Below are 27611 nucleotides of genomic sequence, written 5' to 3' on the forward strand. Positions count from 1 at the left end.
TATTTGTAACCTGGAAATGTTTCTTTCTTTTTTTTTAAAAAAAATACCCGAATGGTAATCGTGTACTGCCGAATCTAGCTGATCTACAGACGAGTATCTGAGTACGAGTTCCCTCCCGCAACAGAATAACTTAGAGCCTCCTATAGAATATCAGTTAGATATTTATTTGATATTATAGAAACAAACAGTACGTGAGTTACAGTGATGAAACGATTTACAGGTATTAAATATTTCATGTTGGATACCTATGATATGATGTATATACAGTCAAATTTGGTTATAACGAACACGAGGGGACTGGCTAAACTTGCTCCTTATAGCCGTGAATCGTTATATCCAAATCGGTTTTTTAAATGCTGTGCATAATAATAATAATAATATTTGGCTAATTTATATAGCGCCGTTTTCGTGAGAAATCTCCTCAAGGGCGCTGTACAAATATATTTCTTAAATAGTTAATACTAGAACTACTGACTTAAACTAGTGACTTATCTCTAAGACTTATATCTAGTGACTTACGACTAAGGCCTATAACTACTATCTTAATGACATATATACGAGTATTTACATATTTAGCAACTTACAACTAAAATTAACATTAACAATCTAATCTTACTAACGCCAGAAGAAGAAGGAAGTTCTATTATATTAGGGTGTTTTTAATGTTAGCTGGATATATAATGTTAAATGAATGAAATTAATGAATAAAATCAATCGTCGATCTTGAACGCATTTAAATGATTCATCTGCCAACAATTAAACCGATTGACTTGTTATTTTCCCACTGATATTGTCCATTGTCCATTGGTAGGCAAGTCAATAGCAAAATTGAATGAACGGAATCGCTAGAGAATGTAACAATAACGGTATAAAAAAAGGAAAAAAAATAAATATTTGGATAGAATGACGGATTTATGGAAATGAGTGTCTGAAAAAGTGAGTTACATACCTACCTAAATGCCTCTACTATCAATATATTCGCAAATGTGCAGTTTATTTTCAAAATACAAATAGGTATTATAAGTTAAAAAACCAATTAGAATAATACACTTATTAATTTATTATCAATGATTGTTTTCGAGATTTCGCTTTCATGCTTCTCAATTTCATCTTCAAAACAATCAACGCATTATAACTATCATCACCTGGTTCAAGGCTTCCAAGAAAAACATTACTAAATAGTCACTAGCTTGTGCTTACTCGTCACAAACCTGTGATTCACAACCCGCGGCTCCATTCTTGCGGCCCGCGTGTTAATTTCATACGTCCTACATAGCTATAGAGAAAATATATAAATGTTTGGAGTAATTCTAATAAACCCTGGCTGAGAACATTTTTTTATAGAGTTTTGGTTAATTTAAGCTGCATTTCCTAAATGGAACCAAATTTGAAGAACCGGTTTACATAACACAAAATTCAACAGAAACCTTAACTCTTGAATTTCAATGTCAACCCCCTCCCCCTCAACGACAAACGGCTGTTTGAAAAATAGGCAAAGCATGAAAGCAAGGCAAGATGAAAAATTTATGCATCACTATCATAAATTTACCCCGTGCAGGGATGTAGGCACTCGTAACTAGGTACCTTCATAAACATATTTATTGCATTGAACAGTTTATATTATTGACATGATGCCATGTTTAAATTTGGGCAGTGAATCTGAAAAAATATCAATGTTTAAGTTTAGACAAATATTATTGAGAGTATGAAGAACACAGTTAATTGGTGAATTAGATCCTGCAATTGTTTTGTAATTAAGCGTGTGGAATAGCACTGAATGTCGAGTACGCCTCAAAGGTATGTTAAAATTAATAAGGGACAGAAGTTCAGTACGGTCGATGTTATTGTTTAAAATTTTATGTATAAATTTTAAATCAGCTACTACTCGGCTTTGCTGCAAAGATTGAAATGTACATTCAAAGTTGTTGTTGAATTTGGAGGTAAGATATTTTATAAAATTGTTTTGAATGCGTTCCATACCATCTATGTAAAGTTTATATTGCAGATTCCAAATTAGCGATGCATATTCCGGTGTACTTCTGACTGATTCCTAATATAACTATTCTTTGTAAATATCTCACAATAATAATCTGAGACCGAACCAAAATAATTATTTAAAAATCCCAACCATCAAGTGTATAGCTAATTGAGAAGAGAATTTACAGTACACTACAGATATAAAACATCATTAAACAGAATATACCTGATTAGAGACTTTTCTTAACTTAATTAATAACACTTCTTAATATTTGCATAGATTTTAAACATCCATTTAAATGTCAAAAATAAGGTGAAACCCATTTATGTTTTGTTCAATATTTTTTAACTGTACAATTGAGGACTATGTCAGAAATTAACTAGTTAATAATAATAATAATAATAATATTTGGCTGATTTTATATAGGGCGTGAAAAATCAACTCAAGGGCGCTGTACGAATATATGTATTGGATAATATATACAGCTGGCTTATGACTAGGATTCATAATAACTAGTGACTTACATCTAAGACTATATCTAATAACTTACAACTAACTTTAAGGACAACAGGTGGTACCCAAATAGAAAAAAAAAAAACATCGATATAATAAAAAAAATATAAAGAAAAAAATTATTAATCCCTCGGGTATTCTGCGATTTTATCGATTCATGATTTATTCAGAAATATTCCTGGTTGAAATTAATTTTCTGATAAATTCACTGTTTTTGAATGTATCCTAAAATGAAATTATTTTTTTACAAATTTTAATATTACAATTGGATATACGAAAGGTTAAAGTCAATTCCCTTTTTTTTCGCTTCACTTAAAAACAAAAAATTCACAAATTTTGACAAATCTTTCGCAAACATGCAAGCATGGCAGTCAATGACTTTTTGGAATACATTACAATTATTTGGAAGGGTTTACGGTAAATTTTAAAACAAAAATACAAAGCGTGGTTTTGCCACTTTCTAACACTGCATTAATAATCTCACAGTAATATAGTCTCACTTAGAACCGTAAAGCACACAAAAATATTCTACTACTATCGATGTACCATGTACTAAAAGGCACAAATATAGCCAAGGGGTTAATAGGGTGGGTGCTTTATATTTATAGATCTACAAATAATTACCTACTTAAAAAATGAATGCCACACAAATGGATCAAGGAAATTTGGTCCAATGATTTCAACAAAAAGTGTATTTCTATACCTGTACAGAAACTTCAGCAACCAGATTCCTCTCATTGGGATTAGTGAAGGGCCTGTCGGGACCAGGTTTAGGAATGCCGGGCACGATGCGCCCCAGCATAGTGCCGCACTCGCGCAGCCTCTTGGTGAGGGCGCGGGTGTCGATCCCACTGATGCCTGGTATGCCCTGCTGCGTCAGCCACTGCGACAGCGTGCGTGTCTGGCGCCAGTGGCTCGGGAACTGGCAGCACTCGCCCACTATCAAGCCCTTGGCCCAGATGTGCGAGGATTCAAACCACCTAAAAATATAAAATTATAATAGATTAAACATCGCAACTTTCTGTACATAAAACTCAGTCTCTCTTACCTAGTGATGGGTAAATTAGAGGGAATTTATTTTTTAAGGAATATTGTGGGAATTTTTATCTAAATGGTGAAAAACACATTACTGATAAAAATAATCAAATACTGTAATAAACCATCTTAGTACTATGCAGATTTACGAGCGCATATCTTAGAGCTCGAATACTTTCTCGTTCCCGCATTACTTGGTATCTTACTAATTAGGGCGAGAGATGCTATGGGATAGTTTTTCACCCCATCGCTCAGGTGTTAATATATAATGATCATGTTTCAGCCCGAGAGAGCAAGTCGCTTCGCGGTGCCTATCACGCTACTTCAGCGAACCTCTGGCAGATCTGACCCAAGAGACACTTGTTTAACCGTCCGCTTAGGAGTTCAGCTAACCCAGAGAAAGAATATACTCGTTGAAAGTTTAAACCCTTTTATTAAACCAAAGGGTGGAGGGTATCTATTATGTTTCCTTTGGGAGGACCTAGACAAATGTAACCTGTTCGTCAATGAATCCATGAAGTGGTTGTTAAGTTTCCTTTGGGAGGACCCAGACAAGCGTAACCTGTTCCTAAGTGAATCCCGGAATTGGTTATTAAAGTTTATTTCTGACAAATGATTATACCCCAAATATAGACTAATTGTATACACTGTTAAATTGTGCAATTATTTAACAATCCCATTACAATACATTTTTAAACTAATCAATTCATTTTAAATTCAGCACACAAAATAAAATAACAACACTGTCATTTAAGGTGAAATTAACTGCTTCATCTTCAAAGACTAGAGACCTACTTATTTTAATTTTATCAATCCATTAAAATAAATTGTATGTAAAGGCTGACATCAATTTTATGAAATACTTGTGGGCCCGGGCAGACGTTGTCCTGCCACAGACCTCATTTTATATAGACCTCATTTCATGTAGACCTCATTTCATGTAGACCTCATTTCATGTAGACCTCATTTCATGTAGACCGCCTTTTATCTGTTGTCGCTGTTGTTTGATATTTTATGCATTTGACATACATAGAATACGACATCCATCGTAGATATTGTTTTGACGTTTTATTTGGTATCGATCATTTCAGGGGATTGACGTTTTATTTGGTATCGATCATTTCAGGGGATTGACGTTTTATTTGGTATCGATCATTTCAGGGGATTGACGTTTTATTTGGTATCGATCATTTCAGGGGATTGACGTTTTATTTGGTATCGATCATTTCAGGGGATTGACGTTTTATTTGGTATCGATCATTTCAGGGGATTGACGTTTTATTTGGTATCGATCATTTCAGGGGATTGACGTTTTATTTGGTATCGATCATTTCAGGGGATTGACGTTTTATTTGGTATCGATCATTTCAGGGGATTGACGTTTTATTTGGTATCGATCATTTCAGGGGATTGACGTTTTATTTGGTATCGATCATTTCAGGGGATTGACGTTTTATTTGGTATCGATCATTTCAGGGGATTGACGTTTTATTTGGTATCGATCATTTCAGGGGATTGACGTTTTATTTGGTATCGATCATTTCAGGGGATTGACGTTTTATTTGGTATCGATCATTTCAGGGGATTGACGTTTTATTTGGTATCGATCATTTCAGGGGATTAACGTTTTATTTGGTATCGATCATTTCAGGGGATTGACGTTTTATTTGGTATCGATCATTTCAGGGGATTGACGTTTTATTTGGTATCGATCATTTCAGCAGATTGTGATTATTGTTCAGTACGACAGAAAATAAGTAAAAATGTGACCGGTACAGTTCTATACTTTTATTATACTATCTTGTTTGAAGTATATGTCTTTCACAGTGTGATAGATTACGGTACGAATATGATCCATAGAAAACATTTACGATATACATTTTTTGTTTTATTTTTTATTCATATAAGTGTAATAAATAAAAAAAAATATTTTTATTGATATTGGATAAAAATTAAATGTTATAAATGAGGTAAATAATGATTGATTCTTAAGTCTAAACAATATTGTTGTTTTAAATTATAGTAATTAATTTTAATTTAATGTAGTGCGATTGGGTGAACAATATTTTTGGCAATCCGTCTTTTGCCAATATGAATAGATAAAGCTTACACAACTTAAAAATGAAATACAACTTTTTTTACCTATAAAAAAATCCGGTATGAAAAAACAAAAATTAGTTGAAAAACTAAAAAAAAAAAAATAGATCTCGACAGCAGCGCCACCTATCGGGTCCAAAACTATCCTATGTTTCAAGCTGGAACCAACCATACACATTTACAAAATTTAATTGAAATCGGTTGGGCTGTTTCAGAGATTAGAGTATATGATTTTTTTATATTAAGATACAGTCATATACTCTGGATCTTCCAGAATGCGACTTTTACATATTGCTCAATAAAATTTAGCCTTCAGGCCCGTTCCCACAGTTTGTATTTTCAAAGTTAGCGTAGTTTCCCACATTTGCACATTCGACCCTACAATAAAACAATTCATTGGCCTGGTATTTCTATAAAAATATTGTCTTGTTTGTGTATCATTTATGGTTTAAGAATTTGTGACATTTTACTTCAAGCGGCGGTGGCTTTCAAATAGGGCTGTTCGCTTTCCATTTTATGATCACCCTAGTTAAACCATTATGCCTAAAAATATTTGTATACTCTTTTACAAAAAATTATCATTAGATTACAATTAGGGGATATTTCGCCAACCTCTCTATACATATAAGCTATCAAAAGCATTATCCATAGGATAACATATATTATAGACTTACGATTTATAGAGTCCTAGTTTCCTATTCGGTACTGGAACCTATGAATAGTGGCTATATATCGGATAAGTTAGTCGATTTTATTACAAAAGAAGTGTATGAATTATTATTGTCATTGTTATTGTCTTCGCTCCTCATTTATATATGCTCTCCTTTCACTGTCATCTCTGTTTATAAAACTTATTCGTGTAATTAATATGTTGTTAATGGACTATTTGTCCGTAAATAAATAAATAAATAAATAAATGATGTTCTCCACGCCAGGAGTTCATATGTGTTGTAGAGGACATTTTACAAAACTATGTTTATCTAATTTAGTTTTCTACGTATTGCCTTGAATTATTTATTATAATGGACACTTATCGAATAATAGTGAAATATCCCGATGGCCTTAGATGTCTTAATTATATTTACAAAAAATTTATTCAATTTAATAAAAATACGTAGTAGTAAAAACACATTTTTTTTTTAATAATCTTTTCTGGCTTTCACCCTTCAAGGGTGTTTTAGGCCATCATTTAAAATTATGGAGAAATGAAAGGTGAATTTAAATATTAATTTTATTTAAATAGGCAAATTTCAAAATTATAATGAAAATCGGAGTCCAGTTCAGACTTAGAAGAGATGAGATGTTGAATGGAGGGGAGGCAATTTTAGATAAGGCTTGATAGAAGATAGGATATTTGTTTAGAGAGGGACAACCAAAAATATGTGATCTAAAGTTTCCACTTCTAGACCACAGAATGTACAATCTGGGGAGTCAACGACGTGAATTTTAAAAAGGTGGGAAGGAAGGAAACAATGTCCGATCCTCATTTGAATAAGTGAAGAAATTTCTGGGGTAAAAAATAAGTGAAGGGAATTTTTGAAACCACGGTTTTGATGTAAAAACACTTCATGCGGGCGAAAACAAGGGTCGCATTCGAGAAAATGTATTTTGTTTTAAACAGCTATATCTTTGAAAATTATGGTGACCGGATAAATCATCAAAATGATAATTCATCACATGGAAAGTGATGAAACAAAAACTTTATTAACTGGGTTAAGTAGGTTAGGTTAAATTTTTTTTTTCATCGTTTTAGTGTGTTGAATCTTCACTTTGTTGAGTTAGCATGGAACCAAAAATAATACATATATTTTAATGAAATTTTTTACATAGTTCTCACCACACCCCAGCTATAAAATTATTGTCCGAAATTAAAGCCTACTTTTGTAATACGACTCAATCAACTGAAGTTATAGTTAGTGTTGAGCCATTTAGTAAAGTTTTATGTGCAAAAAATATATGTTTTTATAACATTAAAAAATATTTATTAATTTTCACACAAATCACTACAAAAAACAAAACTTCCATTTCCAGCATTCCAGAATGCATTATGTGTAAGAATGTGTACAGTACTATAGATTTAATATATGTAGTTTCCTTTTGATAAATATTCTTCCACACAAGACAAAAAAGTTAAAGATGGAGAAGATTTGGTTCACAATTTTAAAACACATATAGTTGAAACCCTTACAAAGAGATTGATATAAAGTTATCAGTCAGCAATGCCTTTCACGCCATTCAAGTAGGACCTACGTAAAAGATAGAACTACCCTTCCCTTTGGAAGTGCGTTAATACAGGTAATAGTATGGAAGATCTACAGTCTCTCGTGTCTAGGATGAACGAAGTATGTATGAAGAATGAGTTAACCATGAATGTAAGTAAGTCTAAAGAAATGGTGTTTGTAAAAGAGAGTTTGTAAACGAAAACAGTGTGCAATATAGTTGTGAATGAGGAATACTTGGAGCAGGTGGATGAGTTTGTGTATTTAGGAAATATGTTAACGAGAGATGGGAAGGTGACAGAGATATTGAAGAAGGGTAAATGCAGGTAACTCCATTAATGGAGAACTGAACGCAGTTGGCGCTAACAAAAAATTGTCTAAAGAAACAAAGTTAGCAGTCCACAATGGAGTGCTGGTACCTACCCTGATGTATGGAAGTAACGCATGGAACTGGCTGACAAAGGATGAAAGTAGACTGAATGCTGTTGAAATGAGATCCCTGAGGCGCATGTGTGTAAAACCATGTATGATCGTGTGAGAAATGTGGAGATCCGCAAAGTGTGCAAGGCTGATGTAAGCATAATGAGTAAGAAAGAAAGGGACGCTTAGATGCTTTGGGCGTATAGAGCGAATGAGCGAAGAAAGGAGTGTAAGGAGAATATATGATGCTAATTCGAATGGTAGCAGAAGTCGGGGACGCCTGAGGAAGACATGGTACGATCAAGTGAATCAGATGTTCGAGTCGGGCAATGTCAAGAGTCAGAATAATAGAAGAGTATGTATGAGACAATGTATGAATGTGAATGAGGCATGAAGTGTGCCAAGACCGAGTTGTTTGGCGGTCCGTCCTCTCTGCCTACCCCTGCCAGAAACGGCGTGATGGTTATTTAGTTAGTTGTAAAAAAAAGCTGGTCCAGCAATTGTTGCTGCCGGTTCTTTTTTTTTTTTTTTTTTTTTATTAGTAAAAAAAGATACACGAATTACATAATATAACAATTACATAATATAATTACACAATACAGTAGGTTATTAATTACATAATATAAATATTTGATGTACCCCCATAAATAAGCAGGGCTTGTATGTATTTGGTACGATTCAGTTCAACTGTTCGGAATACTTTTTAAGGTGGCTTTTGAATTCGTTTATATTTGCATTCATGTTTCTAATTTTTTCTGGTAATGAGTTAAAAAATTTAACTCCGAGATATTCATGGTTGAACTGTCCTATTGTTTTTTTACATTTAGGAGTAGGAAGTAGACATGGGCAGATTCATTCACAATAATGAATCAATTCAGTCTTATTCACCTGGTCAAGTGAACTAATTCATTAAATTCATTCATTTAATTCCTTGATTCGACACTTCATTTTGGTTTTGTACCTAGATTGCTCACATTTAGGAAACTTAAAGAAAGCAATAATGAACCATTTTTTTGCATCCACATAAATGTGTTCGTTTTGAAAAAAACATTTTAAATAAACACACAAAAAATATCAAATATAGGGATTTATTTTGTACATTGCAGAAGTACATTTATAACTTTACTTAGAAAACCTGTATTTGTAAGCTTTACACTTTATAGCACAGAGTTCTTAAAGCGAGGAGAGCTTTGGAGTAACTTTAGTAAAAAAAGATATGTCGTTCCACAAAATAAACATGGTACAAACTTTTTAATAAATATGTTATTTTACAAACAAAAATAAAAAGTAATTTAACAAGTCACTAATAAAATCGTTGAAATGGGTGCCGCAAAGGACATGGAAGGCGCAGGGCGCTGGACCTGGAGAGGAATAGTCGGATGTTTATTTTTTAACTGCCATTTCTAAATTATGGAGCAATGCATCCCTCCATCTACTTCAGAAAAGTAACACCAAAGTTCGATCCTTTTTCTGGAAGACATCATGGCTATTCAATTTGTTGCTTTTTCCTATAAAAAACGAAGGTAAAACATCATTAAACGATACCAAAAATAAAAAGTCCCACTCGATTTTTCTTTTTTTGCATAGAAAATTTTTGCTGGCAAACTGAATCCCAGAATAAAAATTATTATTATCTTTCTTCGTAAAACTATCTATATATATATTTACTACAAAAAGTAGGTACGTTAAGATAACCTTTACATAAAAAATATATTATTTTAGGGGTAATGAGATACGTTCTTAAAGCAATTATAAGAACTATATTATTATTATTATCCCACTTTTGTATATCCGACCCGTTCACCTGGAATAAGCTTCAACCACATATATATTATATTTATTTATTTTAATGTATGCAGTAACTTACCTCAATGGTAATTTTAAATCCATGCGCCAAATAAAAAGTGATTGAAAGTCTGAAATTGAGTGGCATACAATTCAGTACAAAAATACAGAAATCAAAACAAATTACTTCATCACCCACAATTCGACAGTCAACTGATCTCGTTTTACATCTACAAGTAGGCAGGTACATAAAAAACATACTTATAAGAACAATAACGTAAACATCGTTTTGTTTCTAAGCGTATTGCATTATTTTCGCATGTGTAAAGGAGAAGAATACAGGAGATACTTTCGCTTTTTTATTAGGATTCAGATTCCGAAGTAGAAAGTTTTCACCTGACTAGGTACTAAATCGAAGGTTTAGCCACACGGGAACTAACGACGAACCGATTGACAGCTGACATAGTGCAATGAATTAGGAACTTCTGACTAGTAAGTGTGTTGTCTCTATCTGCGACATTAATGACTTGCGATCTTGCAGACGGTGCGGACGGACCTGTAACTAGTAAGGAAAGGGACTCGATAACGAATAGGGAATTGGGAACTCTGTCTCGAGTGTCACTGTCTCTGTCCTGTTTCACTTATTCCCTGAGATTGAGATTGAGCGCTTGTCCGGACAGACTCGGTACATGGGACATAGGATTTGTGTCACGACGCGTGACGTCACAACTGAAAACGGAATAAATTCATTAATTCCTTGACTGGGGACTCGATGAAAAGAGTCTTTTGGATTACGGCGCGGGACGCGGGATACTAGATACGCGATGTAGTGCGACAGGGCACAGTACATATAAACTTCGCGGCGCGCCGCCATAGTACCGTAATAATATTTAATTAGATTTCCATGAAACACTATAATATTTAAATCATGTGCACATCATTATTAATTATTACCTTATTATCATGAAATAATTTAATTGTAAAATGTTTAGAAAAAAATGCCAACGATAAGGAATTAAGATTCAATTCCTTTTGTAAATGAGAATAAGATCGATTGTGTTACAAGATTGAATTAATTCATGGAATTAATTCAATCAATTTTGCCCACCTCTAGTAGGAAGTATTGACGTTTGTCTAAGATTTCTGTTATTTTTAAAGGGTGCAATTTTATTTTGAATATAGTTTTTATAAATTTGTAATGTTGCATGGTAGAAGTATAATGCACTTAATTTTCTGACCTTAAATTGTTTGAATAAAAGTTCGGACGAATATGAATAGGGTTTTTTTAATATGGTTTTTATTATTAGTTTTTGTGATATGTAAATTGTTTGAGTTTGATTTTTATATGTACCGCCCCAGCCTATAATGCCGTATTGTATAATTGATTGACAGAAAGCGAAGTATGTGGTTCTTAGTAAATTTTCGTTTAAAATATCTCTTAAACATCTAAATATATATGTTAGTTTCCTTATTCTGTTGTTCAGAATATTTATATGTGGGGACCATTTTAAACGCTGGTCTATTGTTATGCCTAGGTACTTAATATCGGTCTTGCTTTCTATGTTTGTGCATAACATATTGCATTTGTGGTTTTCTGTATTTTTCACAGAGTGGATAATTATGTTTATTTCTTTAGGTGTTTCTTGTTTTTTAATGAAAAATGGTAAATAATAAGTTTTTTTAGAGTTTAAAGTCAACAGGTTTTCATCAAACCATAATTTTAGTTCATTGATATCTGTATTTGCCATGTTATTTAGTTCTGACCAGGTGTTTGCTTTTAGTAGTAGGACTGTATCGTCAGCGTAAGAGACAATGTCTCCATATTTGGAAATATTGAATATATCATTGACATATATAATAAATAACAATGGTCCCAAAACCGTGCCTTGGGGTATTGAAAAGTCGCTATATTTTGAATCGCTGACTTGATTGAGTAATTTTACTTGTTGAGGTCTTTTATATAAATAACTAGTTATCCATGCTAAGACTTTTCCACTAATCCCTACTGATTTTAATTTACTTATTAATTTTTTATGTGATATGCTGTCGAAAGCTTTTTTGAGGTCTATAAATATGCCAAGACATTTTTTATCGGAATCTAGGGCCGTATATAAATAGTTGGTTATTTTTGCTATCGCGTCGTGAGTACTTCTATTTTTTTTTAATCCGAATTGGTTATAATTAATTATTTTATTTTCTTCTAAGAATGTCCAAATTTGTTTTTTTACAATTTTTTCATATATTTTTGATATATTCGAGAGAAGTGAAATCGGGCGATAATTTTGTGGATCTTTACGACAGTCTGTTTTATAAAAGGGGGTTATAATTGCTCTTTTATAGTTATTGGGAAATTCGCCATTTGCTAGACTTAGGTTTATTATATGTGTAATGGGGTGAATTAAGTATTCTTTCATCGATTTTATTGTTTTAGTATCTATGTTATCAAAGCCGGGGGCAGAATCTCCTTTTAGTTTCGAAATAGTTCTGTCAATGTCGATTTCTGTGACTGGGTGAAATTTATTAATTTGAAATTGTGTTATTTGTTGTGGATTAGATATACAGGGTGTCCGGAAACTCGTAGTACAAGCGGGAAACTGGTGAATCTACATCACATTTGGAGTCGATTTTGTAGTATATTTTTTTTTGATTTGAGCTTTCGTTATCGAGTAAATCGAGTTAGAAGTTGATTTTTTTTTTTTTTTTTTAATCAAATTCTTATAAATTATTACTGAAGATCAAAGTACCCAACTAATTAAAACTATTTTAAAGTAAAACAAATGAAGAAACTCGGATTTGAAGCATTATTTTGAAATCGCCCTTCATTTAATCCGGTGTAATCATAAAATATTTCTGCTCTGCAGGGTTAAAACATCTGTTGTTCAACCCTAAACACCAGAAAAAACTTTAACCCTAAAATAGCCGAAAAATATTTTTTTTTGGTTTTTTTTTTTTTTTTGTGAAAATGCTCAAATCAAAAAACTTTATGTTTTTTTGGGTTCCCCATGTGGTGTAGATTCTCCAGTTTCCCGCTTGTACTACGAGTTTCCGGACACCGTGTATTGGTCTTATTTATGGATTTTGCTAGGTTTTTTCCCACGTTATTAAAATAGTTATTTAAAATATTACAACATTTTTTTGTGTCATTTTGTACGTTATATATTATTTCCCCATCTGAGATTTCTGATATGTGCTTATATTTTTTCTTTTTATTTATTATTTCATTTATTGTTGACCATATTTTTTTATTATTGTCTTTAGCTTCTGTTATAATTTTTGAGTAATAGTCGTTTTTCGTTTTCCTTATTAGTGTAGTTAGTATATTTTTATACTTTTTATAGTATAATACAATTTTATTGTTAACTAGTGGCCTTTGTGTTATTTTATAAAGTTTATTTTTTTTCCTAGTGGCTTTTATTAATCCTAGAGTAATCCAAGGTTTAATTTTTCTTGTTTTTGAGTTGGGGACGATTTGTTTTTTTTTTGTTGATTCTAAAACGTGTTTATATAAAGTGTTTTCAAACAGTAATGCACTTCTATCTTAACATTTTGTCTTACATGCATATATTTACAGAATAAAAGAGAAAAACATATTACATATAACACACTTTAAAATTGTAATTAGATAATGAACTTAACAAAAAATAAAAAATAATTTTTTTTTCGAACTTTGAGGAATTTATATTAGGCCGAGGAATATTCCAGTACTATGTGCCGTGAAGCGTAGGACAGTACTCACCGTGGCAAACCATGCTCATCCTTCTCATCATCAGGAACTCCATAGTTCCCCACCAGCGGATAGGTCAGCACCAGCAGCTGGCAATGGTAGGAGGGATCCGTCAGAGACTCGGGATAGCCCACCATACCCGTTTGAAATACTAGAAACAGTGAAAAAATATTATATTAAAAAAGGAGATAATAATAAAAAGTGAAAAGTGATAAACGATAAAATGAAAAAATTGCTAAAGGGAATTGATACAATAAAAATTCTTACCTCGTAGGAGCCAGCAAAAATATTCAATAAATCAAAATTCATTTTTGTTAAGGCCAACATGGACACATTGAGTTTTGTGTTTAACAAACCCAGTAGAAGTAATATGCAAATGCAAAATTAATGCATAAGGTCGACACTGCAATTGCAATGACGTGTGTGGGCACAATTCTCCAACACTGCAAATGCAGGGCAAGTTTTTTCTTTCGGTCCCTTCGAGACTGTATTTATTTTTATTTTATTTAAGGAGAAATTTAATGCCAAATCACTATTTTGATTAATCTTTATAACGAATTGGTGTACATTATGAATACCAAAAAATATTTTTTAGATAAATTGAAGGTTTTTCTATCATTTCGCTAGAGTAGAATACAAATAAAAAATAAATGAATCAATAAAAAATATAAATATAACTACTAAAAAAAAATTTTATTCAATAGAAATGTATGAACACGTAAAGGAAACGACTTTTAAAAAATACAGTATTCTAGCTAAGTTTATTTGTGACAGTTTCACTTGATTAACTTTTTTGCTTTTTTATAAAAATATTTAAAAAATAAATAAAAACCAGTTATGTGCCTCAAATCGAATGTTTTTAGACTCCGTTTGTCAAGTGATCTTAATGCCTATTACATACAATATAAGGTATACCAAGAATATACACATTTTTGGCTTATAGCTTTCTCTTAAAGCGGAGACAGTTTACGGTTCCCGTGAGCACTTAGGCCTATTGTGCTATAACCTGTTTCACCTCATTCCTTTAACAGTTACCCAATCCCTTTGTTACTATGTCTCTGCTTCCACAATGTGTATTCCCAGATAGCTGAGCCCTGTTGCGATCAGGGCAATTGGAGTCTCTTCGTCCCCATTTCCTGCATCTGCTAGTGTTTTCCACTCCCAACAGTTGCATGCATCTCCTGAGGCGTCCTGTTAGTATTCCTACCAGATCCCTCAGTGAATTTCTGTCCATATTGCGTAGTTGCCTGGTTTGCCTAGGATCTTGTAAAAACTGACCGTAAAAAGGCCTAATTTGGAATCCACAAATAAAGATTTGATAAAACGGAGAATTATTTTCAGTCCCTTAAAATACTACGGTATAAGAGAGTTTCACTGTCGAAGACTGTTTTTGATAGTTGTTCAAAATGAAAATAAGGTGAACTAGACCCTGTCCTTGTAGTAAGGAGTGATGATGACTTACCAACTTCACCCTCGACCTCGATGGGTGCCCCGAAGCTCTCTCCCCGCAGCACAGTGCCGTCCTCCAGAACCAGGCAGCACACTCCGCCATTGAACTAGACCCTGTCCTTGTAGTAAAGAGTGATGATGACTTACCAACTTCACCCTCGACCTCGATGGGTGCCCCGAAGCTCTCTCCCCGCAGCACAGTGCCGTCCTCCAGAACCAGGCAGCACACTCCGCCATTGAACTAGACCCTGTCCTTGTAGTAAAGAGTGATGATGACTTACCAACTTCACCCTCGACCTCGATGGGTGCCCCGAAGCTCTCTCCCCGCAGCACAGTGCCGTCCTCCAGAACCAGGCAGCACACTCCGCCATTGAACTAGACCCTGTCCTTGTAGTAAAGAGTGATGATGACTTACCAACTTCACCCTCGACCTCGATGGGTGCCCCGAAGCTCTCTCCCCGCAGCACAGTGCCGTCCTCCAGAACCAGGCAGCACACTCCGCCATTGAACTAGACCCTGTCCTTGTAGTAAAGAGTGATGATGACTTACCAACTTCACCCTCGACCTCGATGGGTGCCCCGAAGCTCTCTCCCCGCAGCACAGTGCCGTCCTCCAGAACCAGGCAGCACACTCCGCCATTGAACTAGACCCTGTCCTTGTAGTAAAGAGTGATGATGACTTACCAACTTCACCCTCGACCTCGATGGGTGCCCCGAAGCTCTCTCCCCGCAGCACAGTGCCGTCCTCCAGAACCAGGCAGCACACTCCGCCATTGAACTAGACCCTGTCCTTGTAGTAAAGAGTGATGATGACTTACCAACTTCACCCTCGACCTCGATGGGTGCCCCGAAGCTCTCTCCCCGCAGCACAGTGCCGTCCTCCAGAACCAGGCAGCACACTCCGCCATTGAACTAGACCCTGTCCTTGTAGTAAAGAGTGATGATGACTTACCAACTTCACCCTCGACCTCGATGGGTGCCCCGAAGCTCTCTCCCCGCAGCACAGTGCCGTCCTCCAGAACCAGGCAGCACACTCCGCCATTGAACTAGACCCTGTCCTTGTAGTAAAGAGTGATGATGACTTACCAACTTCACCCTCGACCTCGATGGGTGCCCCGAAGCTCTCTCCCCGCAGCACAGTGCCGTCCTCCAGAACCAGGCAGCACACTCCGCCATTGAACTAGACCCTGTCCTTGTAGTAAAGAGTGATGATGACTTACCAACTTCACCCTCGACCTCGATGGGTGCCCCGAAGCTCTCTCCCCGCAGCACAGTGCCGTCCTCCAGAACCAGGCAGCACACTCCGCCATTGAACTAGACCCTGTCCTTGTAGTAAAGAGTGATGATGACTTACCAACTTCACCCTCGACCTCGATGGGTGCCCCGAAGCTCTCTCCCCGCAGCACAGTGCCGTCCTCCAGAACCAGGCAGCACACTCCGCCATTGAACTAGACCCTGTCCTTGTAGTAAAGAGTGATGATGACTTACCAACTTCACCCTCGACCTCGATGGGTGCCCCGAAGCTCTCTCCCCGCAGCACAGTGCCGTCCTCCAGAACCAGGCAGCACACTCCGCCATTGAACTAGACCCTGTCCTTGTAGTAAAGAGTGATGATGACTTACCAACTTCACCCTCGACCTCGATGGGTGCCCCGAAGCTCTCTCCCCGCAGCACAGTGCCGTCCTCCAGAACCAGGCAGCACACTCCGCCATTGAACTAGACCCTGTCCTTGTAGTAAAGAGTGATGATGACTTACCAACTTCACCCTCGACCTCGATGGGTGCCCCGAAGCTCTCTCCCCGCAGCACAGTGCCGTCCTCCAGAACCAGGCAGCACACTCCGCCATTGAACTAGACCCTGTCCTTGTAGTAAAGATTGATGATGACTTCCAACTTCACCCTCGACCTCGATGGGTGCCCCGAAGCTCTCTCCCCGCAGCACAGTGCCGTCCTCCAGAACCAGGCAGCACACTCCGCCATTGAACTAGACCCTGTCCTTGTAGTAAAGAGTGATGATGACTTACCAACTTCACCCTCGACCTCGATGGGTGCCCCGAAGCTCTCTCCCCGCAGCACAGTGCCGTCCTCCAGAACCAGGCAGCACACTCCGCCATTGAACTAGACCCTGTCCTTGTAGTAAAGAGTGATGATGACTTACCAACTTCACCCTCGACCTCGATGGGTGCCCCGAAGCTCTCTCCCCGCAGCACAGTGCCGTCCTCCAGAACCAGGCAGCACACTCCGCCATTGAACTAGACCCTGTCCTTGTAGTAAAGAGTGATGATGACTTACCAACTTCACCCTCGACCTCGATGGGTGCCCCGAAGCTCTCTCCCGCAGCACAGTGCCGTCCTCCAGAACCAGGCAGCACACTCCGCCATTGAACTAGACCCTGTCCTTGTAGTAAAGAGTGATGATGACTTACCAACTTCACCCTCGACCTCGATGGGTGCCCCGAAGCTCTCTCCCCGCAGCACAGTGCCGTCCTCCAGAACCAGGCAGCACACTCCGCCATTGAACTAGACCCTGTCCTTGTAGTAAAGAGTGATGATGACTTACCAACTTCACCCTCGACCTCGATGGGTGCCCCGAAGCTCTCTCCCCGCAGCACAGTGCCGTCCTCCAGAACCAGGCAGCACACTCCGCCATTGAACTAGACCCTGTCCTTGTAGTAAAGAGTGATGATGACTTACCAACTTCACCCTCGACCTCGATGGGTGCCCCGAAGCTCTCTCCCCGCAGCACAGTGCCGTCCTCCAGAACCAGGCAGCACACTCCGCCATTGAACTAGACCCTGTCCTTGTAGTAAAGAGTGATGATGACTTACCAACTTCACCCTCGACCTCGATGGGTGCCCCGAAGCTCTCTCCCCGCAGCACAGTGCCGTCCTCCAGAACCAGGCAGCACACTCCGCCATTGAACTAGACCCTGTCCTTGTAGTAAAGAGTGATGATGACTTACCAACTTCACCCTCGACCTCGATGGGTGCCCCGAAGCTCTCTCCCCGCAGCACAGTGCCGTCCTCCAGAACCAGGCAGCACACTCCGCCATTGAACTAGACCCTGTCCTTGTAGTAAAGAGTGATGATGACTTACCAACTTCACCCTCGACCTCGATGGGTGCCCCGAAGCTCTCTCCCCGCAGCACAGTGCCGTCCTCCAGAACCAGGCAGCACACTCCGCCATTGAACTAGACCCTGTCCCTTGTAGTAAAGAGTGATGATGACTTACCAACTTCACCCTCGACCTCGATGGGTGCCCCGAAGCTCTCTCCCCGCAGCACAGTGCCGTCCTCCAGAACCAGGCAGCACACTCCGCCATTGAACTAGACCCTGTCCTTGTAGTAAAGATTGATGATGACTTCCAACTTCACCCTCGACCTCGATGGGTGCCCCGAAGCTCTCTCCCCGCAGCACAGTGCCGTCCTCCAGAACCAGGCAGCACACTCCGCCATTGAACTAGACCCTGTCCTTGTAGTAAAGAGTGATGATGACTTACCAACTTCACCCTCGACCTCGATGGGTGCCCCGAAGCTCTCTCCCCGCAGCACAGTGCCGTCCTCCAGAACCAGGCAGCACACTCCGCCATTGAACTAGACCCTGTCCTTGTAGTAAAGAGTGATGATGACTTACCAACTTCACCCTCGACCTCGATGGGTGCCCCGAAGCTCTCTCCCCGCAGCACAGTGCCGTCCTCCAGAACCAGGCAGCACACTCCGCCATTGAACTAGACCCTGTCCTTGTAGTAAAGAGTGATGATGACTTACCAACTTCACCCTCGACCTCGATGGGTGCCCCGAAGCTCTCTCCCCGCAGCACAGTGCCGTCCTCCAGAACCAGGCAGCACACTCCGCCATTGAACTAGACCCTGTCCTTGTAGTAAAGAGTGATGATGACTTACCAACTTCACCCTCGACCTCGATGGGTGCCCCGAAGCTCTCTCCCCGCAGCACAGTGCCGTCCTCCAGAACCAGGCAGCACACTCCGCCATTGAACTAGACCCTGTCCTTGTAGTAAAGAGTGATGATGACTTACCAACTTCACCCTCGACCTCGATGGGTGCCCCGAAGCTCTCTCCCCGCAGCACAGTGCCGTCCTCCAGAACCAGGCAGCACACTCCGCCATTGAACTAGACCCTGTCCTTGTAGTAAAGAGTGATGATGACTTACCAACTTCACCCTCGACCTCGATGGGTGCCCCGAAGCTCTCTCCCCGCAGCACAGTGCCGTCCTCCAGAACCAGGCAGCACACTCCGCCATTGAACTAGACCCTGTCCTTGTAGTAAAGAGTGATGATGACTTACCAACTTCACCCTCGACCTCGATGGGTGCCCCGAAGCTCTCTCCCCGCAGCACAGTGCCGTCCTCCAGAACCAGGCAGCACACTCCGCCATTGAACTAGACCCTGTCCTTGTAGTAAAGAGTGATGATGACTTACCAACTTCACCCTCGACCTCGATGGGTGCCCCGAAGCTCTCTCCCCGCAGCACAGTGCCGTCCTCCAGAACCAGGCAGCACACTCCGCCATTGAACTAGACCCTGTCCTTGTAGTAAAGAGTGATGATGACTTACCAACTTCACCCTCGACCTCGATGGGTGCCCCGAAGCTCTCTCCCCGCAGCACAGTGCCGTCCTCCAGAACCAGGCAGCACACTCCGCCATTGAACTAGACCCTGTCCTTGTAGTAAAGAGTGATGATGACTTACCAACTTCACCCTCGACCTCGATGGGTGCCCCGAAGCTCTCTCCCCGCAGCACAGTGCCGTCCTCCAGAACCAGGCAGCACACTCCGCCATTGAACTAGACCCTGTCCTTGTAGTAAAGATTGATGATGACTTCCAACTTCACCCTCGACCTCGATGGGTGCCCCGAAGCTCTCTCCCCGCAGCACAGTGCCGTCCTCCAGAACCAGGCAGCACACTCCGCCATTGAACTAGACCCTGTCCTTGTAGTAAAGAGTGATGATGACTTACCAACTTCACCCTCGACCTCGATGGGTGCCCCGAAGCTCTCTCCCCGCAGCACAGTGCCGTCCTCCAGAACCAGGCAGCACACTCCGCCATTGAACTAGACCCTGTCCTTGTAGTAAAGATTGATGATGACTTCCAACTTCACCCTCGACCTCGATGGGTGCCCCGAAGCTCTCTCCCCGCAGCACAGTGCCGTCCTCCAGAACCAGGCAGCACACTCCGCCATTGAACTAGACCCTGTCCTTGTAGTAAAGATTGATGATGACTTACCAACTTCACCCTCGACCTCGATGGGTGCCCCGAAGCTCTCTCCCCGCAGCACAGTGCCGTCCTCCAGAACCAGGCAGCACACTCCGCCATTGAACTAGACCCTGTCCTTGTAGTAAAGATTGATGATGACTTCCAACTTCACCCTCGACCTCGATGGGTGCCCCGAAGCTCTCTCCCCGCAGCACAGTGCCGTCCTCCAGAACCAGGCAGCACACTCCGCCATTGAACTAGACCCTGTCCTTGTAGTAAAGATTGATGATGACTTACCAACTTCACCCTCGACCTCGATGGGTGCCCCGAAGCTCTCTCCCCGCAGCACAGTGCCGTCCTCCAGAACCAGGCAGCACACTCCGCCATTGAACTAGACCCTGTCCTTGTAGTAAAGATTGATGATGACTTCCAACTTCACCCTCGACCTCGATGGGTGCCCCGAAGCTCTCTCCCCGCAGCACAGTGCCGTCCTCCAGAACCAGGCAGCACACTCCGCCATTGAACTAGACCCTGTCCTTGTAGTAAAGATTGATGATGACTTACCAACTTCACCCTCGACCTCGATGGGTGCCCCGAAGCTCTCTCCCCGCAGCACAGTGCCGTCCTCCAGAACCAGGCAGCACACTCCGCCATTGAACTAGACCCTGTCCTTGTAGTAAAGATTGATGATGACTTCCAACTTCACCCTCGACCTCGATGGGTGCCCCGAAGCTCTCTCCCCGCAGCACAGTGCCGTCCTCCAGAACCAGGCAGCACACTCCGCCATTGAACTAGACCCTGTCCTTGTAGTAAAGATTGATGATGACTTACCAACTTCACCCTCGACCTCGATGGGTGCCCCGAAGCTCTCTCCCCGCAGCACAGTGCCGTCCTCCAGAACCAGGCAGCACACTCCGCCATTGAACTAGACCCTGTCCTTGTAGTAAAGATTGATGATGACTTACCAACTTCACCCTCGACCTCGATGGGTGCCCCGAAGCTCTCTCCCCGCAGCACAGTGCCGTCCTCCAGAACCAGGCAGCACACTCCGCCATTGAACTAGACCCTGTCCTTGTAGTAAAGATTGATGATGACTTACCAACTTCACCCTCGACCTCGATGGGTGCCCCGAAGCTCTCTCCCCGCAGCACAGTGCCGTCCTCCAGAACCAGGCAGCACACTCCGCCATTGAACTAGACCCTGTCCTTGTAGTAAAGATTGATGATGACTTACCAACTTCACCCTCGACCTCGATGGGTGCCCCGAAGCTCTCTCCCCGCAGCACAGTGCCGTCCTCCAGAACCAGGCAGCACACTCCGCCATTGAACTAGACCCTGTCCTTGTAGTAAAGATTGATGATGACTTACCAACTTCACCCTCGACCTCGATGGGTGCCCCGAAGCTCTCTCCCCGCAGCACAGTGCCGTCCTCCAGAACCAGGCAGCACACTCCGCCATTGAACTAGACCCTGTCCTTGTAGTAAAGATTGATGATGACTTACCAACTTCACCCTCGACCTCGATGGGTGCCCCGAAGCTCTCTCCCCGCAGCACAGTGCCGTCCTCCAGAACCAGGCAGCACACTCCGCCATTGAACTAGACCCTGTCCTTGTAGTAAAGATTGATGATGACTTACCAACTTCACCCTCGACCTCGATGGGTGCCCCGAAGCTCTCTCCCCGCAGCACAGTGCCGTCCTCCAGAACCAGGCAGCACACTCCGCCATTGAACTAGACCCTGTCCTTGTAGTAAAGATTGATGATGACTTACCAACTTCACCCTCGACCTCGATGGGTGCCCCGAAGCTCTCTCCCCGCAGCACAGTGCCGTCCTCCAGAACCAGGCAGCACACTCCGCCATTGAACTAGACCCTGTCCTTGTAGTAAAGATTGATGATGACTTACCAACTTCACCCTCGACCTCGATGGGTGCCCCGAAGCTCTCTCCCCGCAGCACAGTGCCGTCCTCCAGAACCAGGCAGCACACTCCGCCATTGAACTAGACCCTGTCCTTGTAGTAAAGATTGATGATGACTTACCAACTTCACCCTCGACCTCGATGGGTGCCCCGAAGCTCTCTCCCCGCAGCACAGTGCCGTCCTCCAGAACCAGGCAGCACACTCCGCCATTGAACTAGACCCTGTCCTTGTAGTAAAGATTGATGATGACTTACCAACTTCACCCTCGACCTCGATGGGTGCCCCGAAGCTCTCTCCCCGCAGCACAGTGCCGTCCTCCAGAACCAGGCAGCACACTCCGCCGTTGGGTTTCGATTCTGCGATGTCCATTTTTAGTTTGCTGAAAATAAAATACTAAACCATTAGTTGTTCATTTCATTCAGTTCGTAAAAACAACTAACTTATATGATTTTTTTTATAAATCAGACTCAATGCTCCATTGGACACCCCACATCAAGTTCGAAAATAATTTCCAACTCTCTTCTAAAACAATACTCATTTACATTCATAAATACAAAACACAAGAAATAACGACACATTTATTAAAAACACTAGATCTTAAGGTCAAAAACATATCCAACAAGCAACTACAAATACTGCAAAAAAGCTTCCTGTGCTATGATACCAAACTATACAGCAAAAATTCCACTCTCATTCAAAACTCACAACAGTATTATAACATTTAAATCTATATAAATAAAAATTAAAATGTTTGTTTATTCAAAATTTTAAATCTTCGAAAGTTCTTCACAGATTGCTTCGAGCTTCTGACACCACATATAATCATCATATGAAAACATACACATATTCGAATGCAAGAATATTTGTGTTTTATATACTTATATTATATAGATGTTACCTGTGACAGGTAAAAACCGTGCTTTTTTTAAAAAAAACAGCGCCATCTGTTGGACGTAAAAACAACACGCGCCATTGTTTCTCTATCTGCACACACAGGATGAGCCACAGAAACGCGTGGCAGGGTACAGCTAGTCTCAAATAAATAAAAACTGGATACAAAACATAAGATCTGACTGAGACTGACACCAAATAAAGGAAATTGAAATTACTAAATTGAACAAAAAACACCATGCAATATATTTATAATTACTTTATACTACCCATACTCCTAAATATTAATAATATGTGAATGAAATCCTCAGCACGGGAGATCCCAGTGAAGATATCATTATCTCTATTTGTTATAAAACACTTATTATTATTATTTCTGCAACTATGAAATGAATTTCAAATACATTTTGTATTATCTCGATTTTATATATTTCCGTTTTTTATAAATTCGTAAGAATTTTCGTAAATTTACTAAGAATCGTTCAATAGGAGTACTTACATTTTCAAATAAATTCGTAAGAATTTTTGTAAATTTACTAAGAATCGTTCAATACGAGTACCTACTTCCATTTTCAAATAAATTCGTAAAAATTTTCGTTAATTTATTAAGAATCGTTCAACACGAGTACCTACTTCCATTTTCAAATAAATTCGTAAGAATTTTCGTTAATTTATTAAGAATCGTTCAACACGGGTACCTACTTCTATTTTCAAATAAATTCGTAAGATTTTTTGTAAATTTATTAAGAATCGTTCAATAGGAGTACTTAAATTTTCAAATAAATTCGTAAGAATTTTTGTAAATTTATTAAGAATCTTTCAATACGAATAGCTACTTTTTTTCAAATAAATTCGTAAGATTTTTTTGTAAATTTACTAAGAATCGTTCAATACGAGTACCTACTTCCATTTTCAAATAAATTCGTAAAAATTTTCGTTAATTTATTAAGAATCGTTCAACACGAGTACCTACTTCCATTTTCAAATAAATTCGTAAGAATTTTCGTTAATTTATTAAGAATCGTTCAACACGAGTACCTACTTCTATTTTCAAATAAATTCGTAAGATTTTTTGTAAATTTATTAAAAATCGTTCAATACGAGTACTTCCATTTTCAAATAAATTCGAAAGAATTTTGAGTACCTCCATATATATTTTTTCAAGAATTTGGAATTTTCAAGAATACGGATTTTTTCATGTCCTAATCATTTCTAATAAATTCAAAACAATATTGAATATTGCGATTTTTCATAAATATTTTGAATATTTCAATGAGAACTTATTTTTAATTATCAAAAATATTAAGATTAAAAAATCTTTAAAAATAAATACCACAAAATACGTAGTGAGAAATTTGCTTAAATTTTTCAACGAAACCGATAAATATCTTAAGAATTTGTAATTTTTCCATTTCCAATAAATTCAAAATAATTTTGAATATATCCGCTTTTAATAAATTCGAAAGATTCTTGAACGTATATAAATAAAAATGTTTGTTTATTCAAAATTTTAAATGTCCGAAGTTCTTCACAGATTGCTTTGAAATTTTGACGCGTGTTTTTTAAATAAATGTCACCTGTAACAGGCAAAAACGTGCTTTTTTGAAAAACAGCGCAATCTGTTGGACAAACGTGCTTTTATTGAAAAAAGCGCCATTTGTTGGACGTAAAAGCAACACATTTGCACAGACAGACAGCAACATTATGAAAATAGCAAAATAGAAGCACAAAATATACATGATTTATTTTTAAATATCCATCGCCATACAATATTTGACGGCCTACTTGGTCGAGGGGTATGGCTCTCGAGTAGCAAGGCGGAGGTCGCGGGTTAAAATCCCGTCTGCTGCGTGCGCAACTCTATCTTATTTGGTTATTTTGTGTTATTTCACGACTTACTCGTTTTAATCAATACGTAGTCTATTTGAGGCACGTTCCAGAGTGGAAGATACTCTCAGTACCGCCCTGGTGTAAGACCACCATTCAGAATTGAAGCGTTGCTTGAAATGGCTTTGGCCGTGTTTGGTGACCAGATCTGGAAAGCTAGGTTCTTCCCCCACCTTCCTCTCTCCCGTCTCATTACCTTCAGCCTCACATCATACCCCAATTGGAGATTCCATAGTCTCACTTGCTCCAGACAGTTGGGATTCTTGTGCAGTATTCACATTAAAATTAAAATAAATAAATCGCCGCAAAAAATTTGTGTTTTTTTATTTATTTCGTGGGGTCTTTAACCTGTAACAACCGCGTTAATCATTTGGAATTGGGATGATGAAAAGTACCTCTACTACGTGACCATTTGCATTCGGTACATGTTACATGCATTAAGTAGAAGTAGTTAAATAGTCGTTTAACCGTTTTAGAATATTTAGGTACAAGAAATAAACTAGTTATAGTACTAACAGGTCTGCCCGAATACTTTTTATAGATTCACGAGATAAAAAGCTGAACCTAAGTTTATAAACCGTGCAGAGCAGAGGTTAAAAACCTTTTTGTACGCATTTTCAACTTTTCAAATATATATACGATTTTTTTTTGGTAAAATATTTTACATTTCGTAGTACAATCCGGTAATATTGGTCTCACTTGGTGGCTTACCCGTGCTGAGGCCTTCATTTTATAAAACAAAAAATATACATAATACATTTAAAGAATATATATACAGGGTGTATCGGCACGTACCCGACAAACGTTAACCAGCTATTCCTTAGCATATTTGGAGTAAAAAATCTTATGTGCACTTTGCTGTCCGGTAACGTTTTTTTTAATAAAAAAAATATTATTCATATTTTCACCACATGTCACCAATGTTTTATCCTTTGTCAAAGTTTGAAAACCCATCTGGCAATATTTTATTCGAATTCCGTTGAATAATGCATGTGTGTACCTATATTGGCGCACTTTTACGATCACAACGAAATGGCACGGCACCATTCGTCTCATTTTTAACTATTATTATTTAGTGTGTGCGAAAGAGCGAAGACGCTTTTCGATATACTTGCTTATAACAGCTGTTGAACACGAAAAGCAATGCCAATGACAGTGATGTAGTGTGGAAATTGTTTTTAATTGAAAAAAAAATGTTACCGGACAGCAAAATGCCCATAACATTTTTTACTCCAAATGTGCTAAGGAATAGCTGGTTAAAGTTTGTCGGGTTAGTGCCGATACACCCTGTATAATGGTGGTGAAGAAAAAAAACATAAGATTAAGATAAATTTAAACTAAAAATATAGATTTGAAATTAAGTTCAAATAAATTTAAATAAAAAGAAATAAAGTTAAAATCGGTATATTTATATTACACGTTGTGTGTTTGTGAGTGATGTGTTTTATATTGGTTATTCAGATGGTGATTCTTATCATTCTGCAAGTGAGATTCCAATATAAATGTTTATTCAGATAGTGATTCTTATCATTCAGCAAGTCAGATTCCAAAAAAAAATTTAGTCACAAAATCTTTTGGAATTATAAAACTGTAACCTTTAAATTGCATCAATCCTATTTATCTATCTTCTATATATTATTATATATCTATTTAAATAAGTATGTAAATGTTCGTTTGTTCAAAATCTTAAATCTCCGAATGTTCTTCACAGATTGCTTTGAAATTTTGACACAACTTTGCATTCGAATACGCGTGTTTTTATATACCTATATTATATAGATTGCACCTGTTAAAGTTAAAAACATGCTTTTTTTAAACAGCGCCATCTAGCGTGTATTTTAATAAATTTAGGGTATAGAGCTTTCCTATCGCCCACCTAATCATATATAAAATCGCCCCCAAGCACAGACATAGGAATTAATAGACGAGAAGATAATGGCGAGGGGTAAAATCAACTGTTGAAGAACGAAGGGGGTAAAGCTGACTGTGATTCGTCAATAAATCAATCTGACAGTAAATAGGCATCTCGCATTATAACATCACCATTTAGTTCTTAAAAGTAAAATCTGCTTTTGAATGAATAGACATTTTTACATGGGAGCGCAAATTACTCGCCACGTTATGAACTAATTTGCGAAGTCCAAATTCGGCAAAGTAAAGGTCGAAACACATTATTAAAACCCGACGCGACCCGATGAAACGCGATGCGTGTTGAGTCGAATCAAATGTATTGTTTTCTTATGACCAGAAACACACTATGAACATCCGACGCGACGCCATGTCGGATGTTCATAGTGTGTTTCTGGTCATAAGAAAACAATACATTTGATTCGACTCAACACGCATCGCGTTTCATCGGGTCGCGTCGGGTTTTAATAATGTGTTTCCGTCTTAAATTTCTTCTGTTTGCAGAGTCGTAGTTAGTTTCAGAGTATTTAGTTAAGACACTTTTACAAATGTTTCATAATATACTTACCCCAGTAAACAACGA

At 38.9% G+C, this 27611-nt stretch overlaps 1 protein-coding gene across 1 annotated transcript in view; it reads right to left on the reverse strand.

The window, feature by feature from the left end:
- The window catches only part of r (carbamoyl-phosphate synthetase 2, aspartate transcarbamylase, and dihydroorotase rudimentary), a 106810-nt gene that overhangs the window by 53888 nt on the left and 25311 nt on the right, over positions 1-27611 (reverse strand). The window contains exons 2-4 of the mRNA XM_089634730.1: positions 22597-22721; positions 13784-13922; positions 3195-3471 (exon numbers count right to left, since the gene is read on the reverse strand). Coding sequence (XP_089490856.1) covers positions 3195-3471; positions 13784-13922; positions 22597-22711 — 531 coding nt within the window. The 5' untranslated portion in view covers positions 22712-22721. The remainder of the gene's footprint in view (positions 1-3194; positions 3472-13783; positions 13923-22596; positions 22722-27611) is intronic.

This window comes from Hesperophylax consimilis, chromosome 8 (assembly GCF_061612785.1).
Source record: "Hesperophylax consimilis isolate HC1 chromosome 8, BYU_Hcon_1.0, whole genome shotgun sequence".
Lineage (NCBI taxonomy): Eukaryota > Metazoa > Arthropoda > Insecta > Trichoptera > Limnephilidae > Hesperophylax > Hesperophylax consimilis.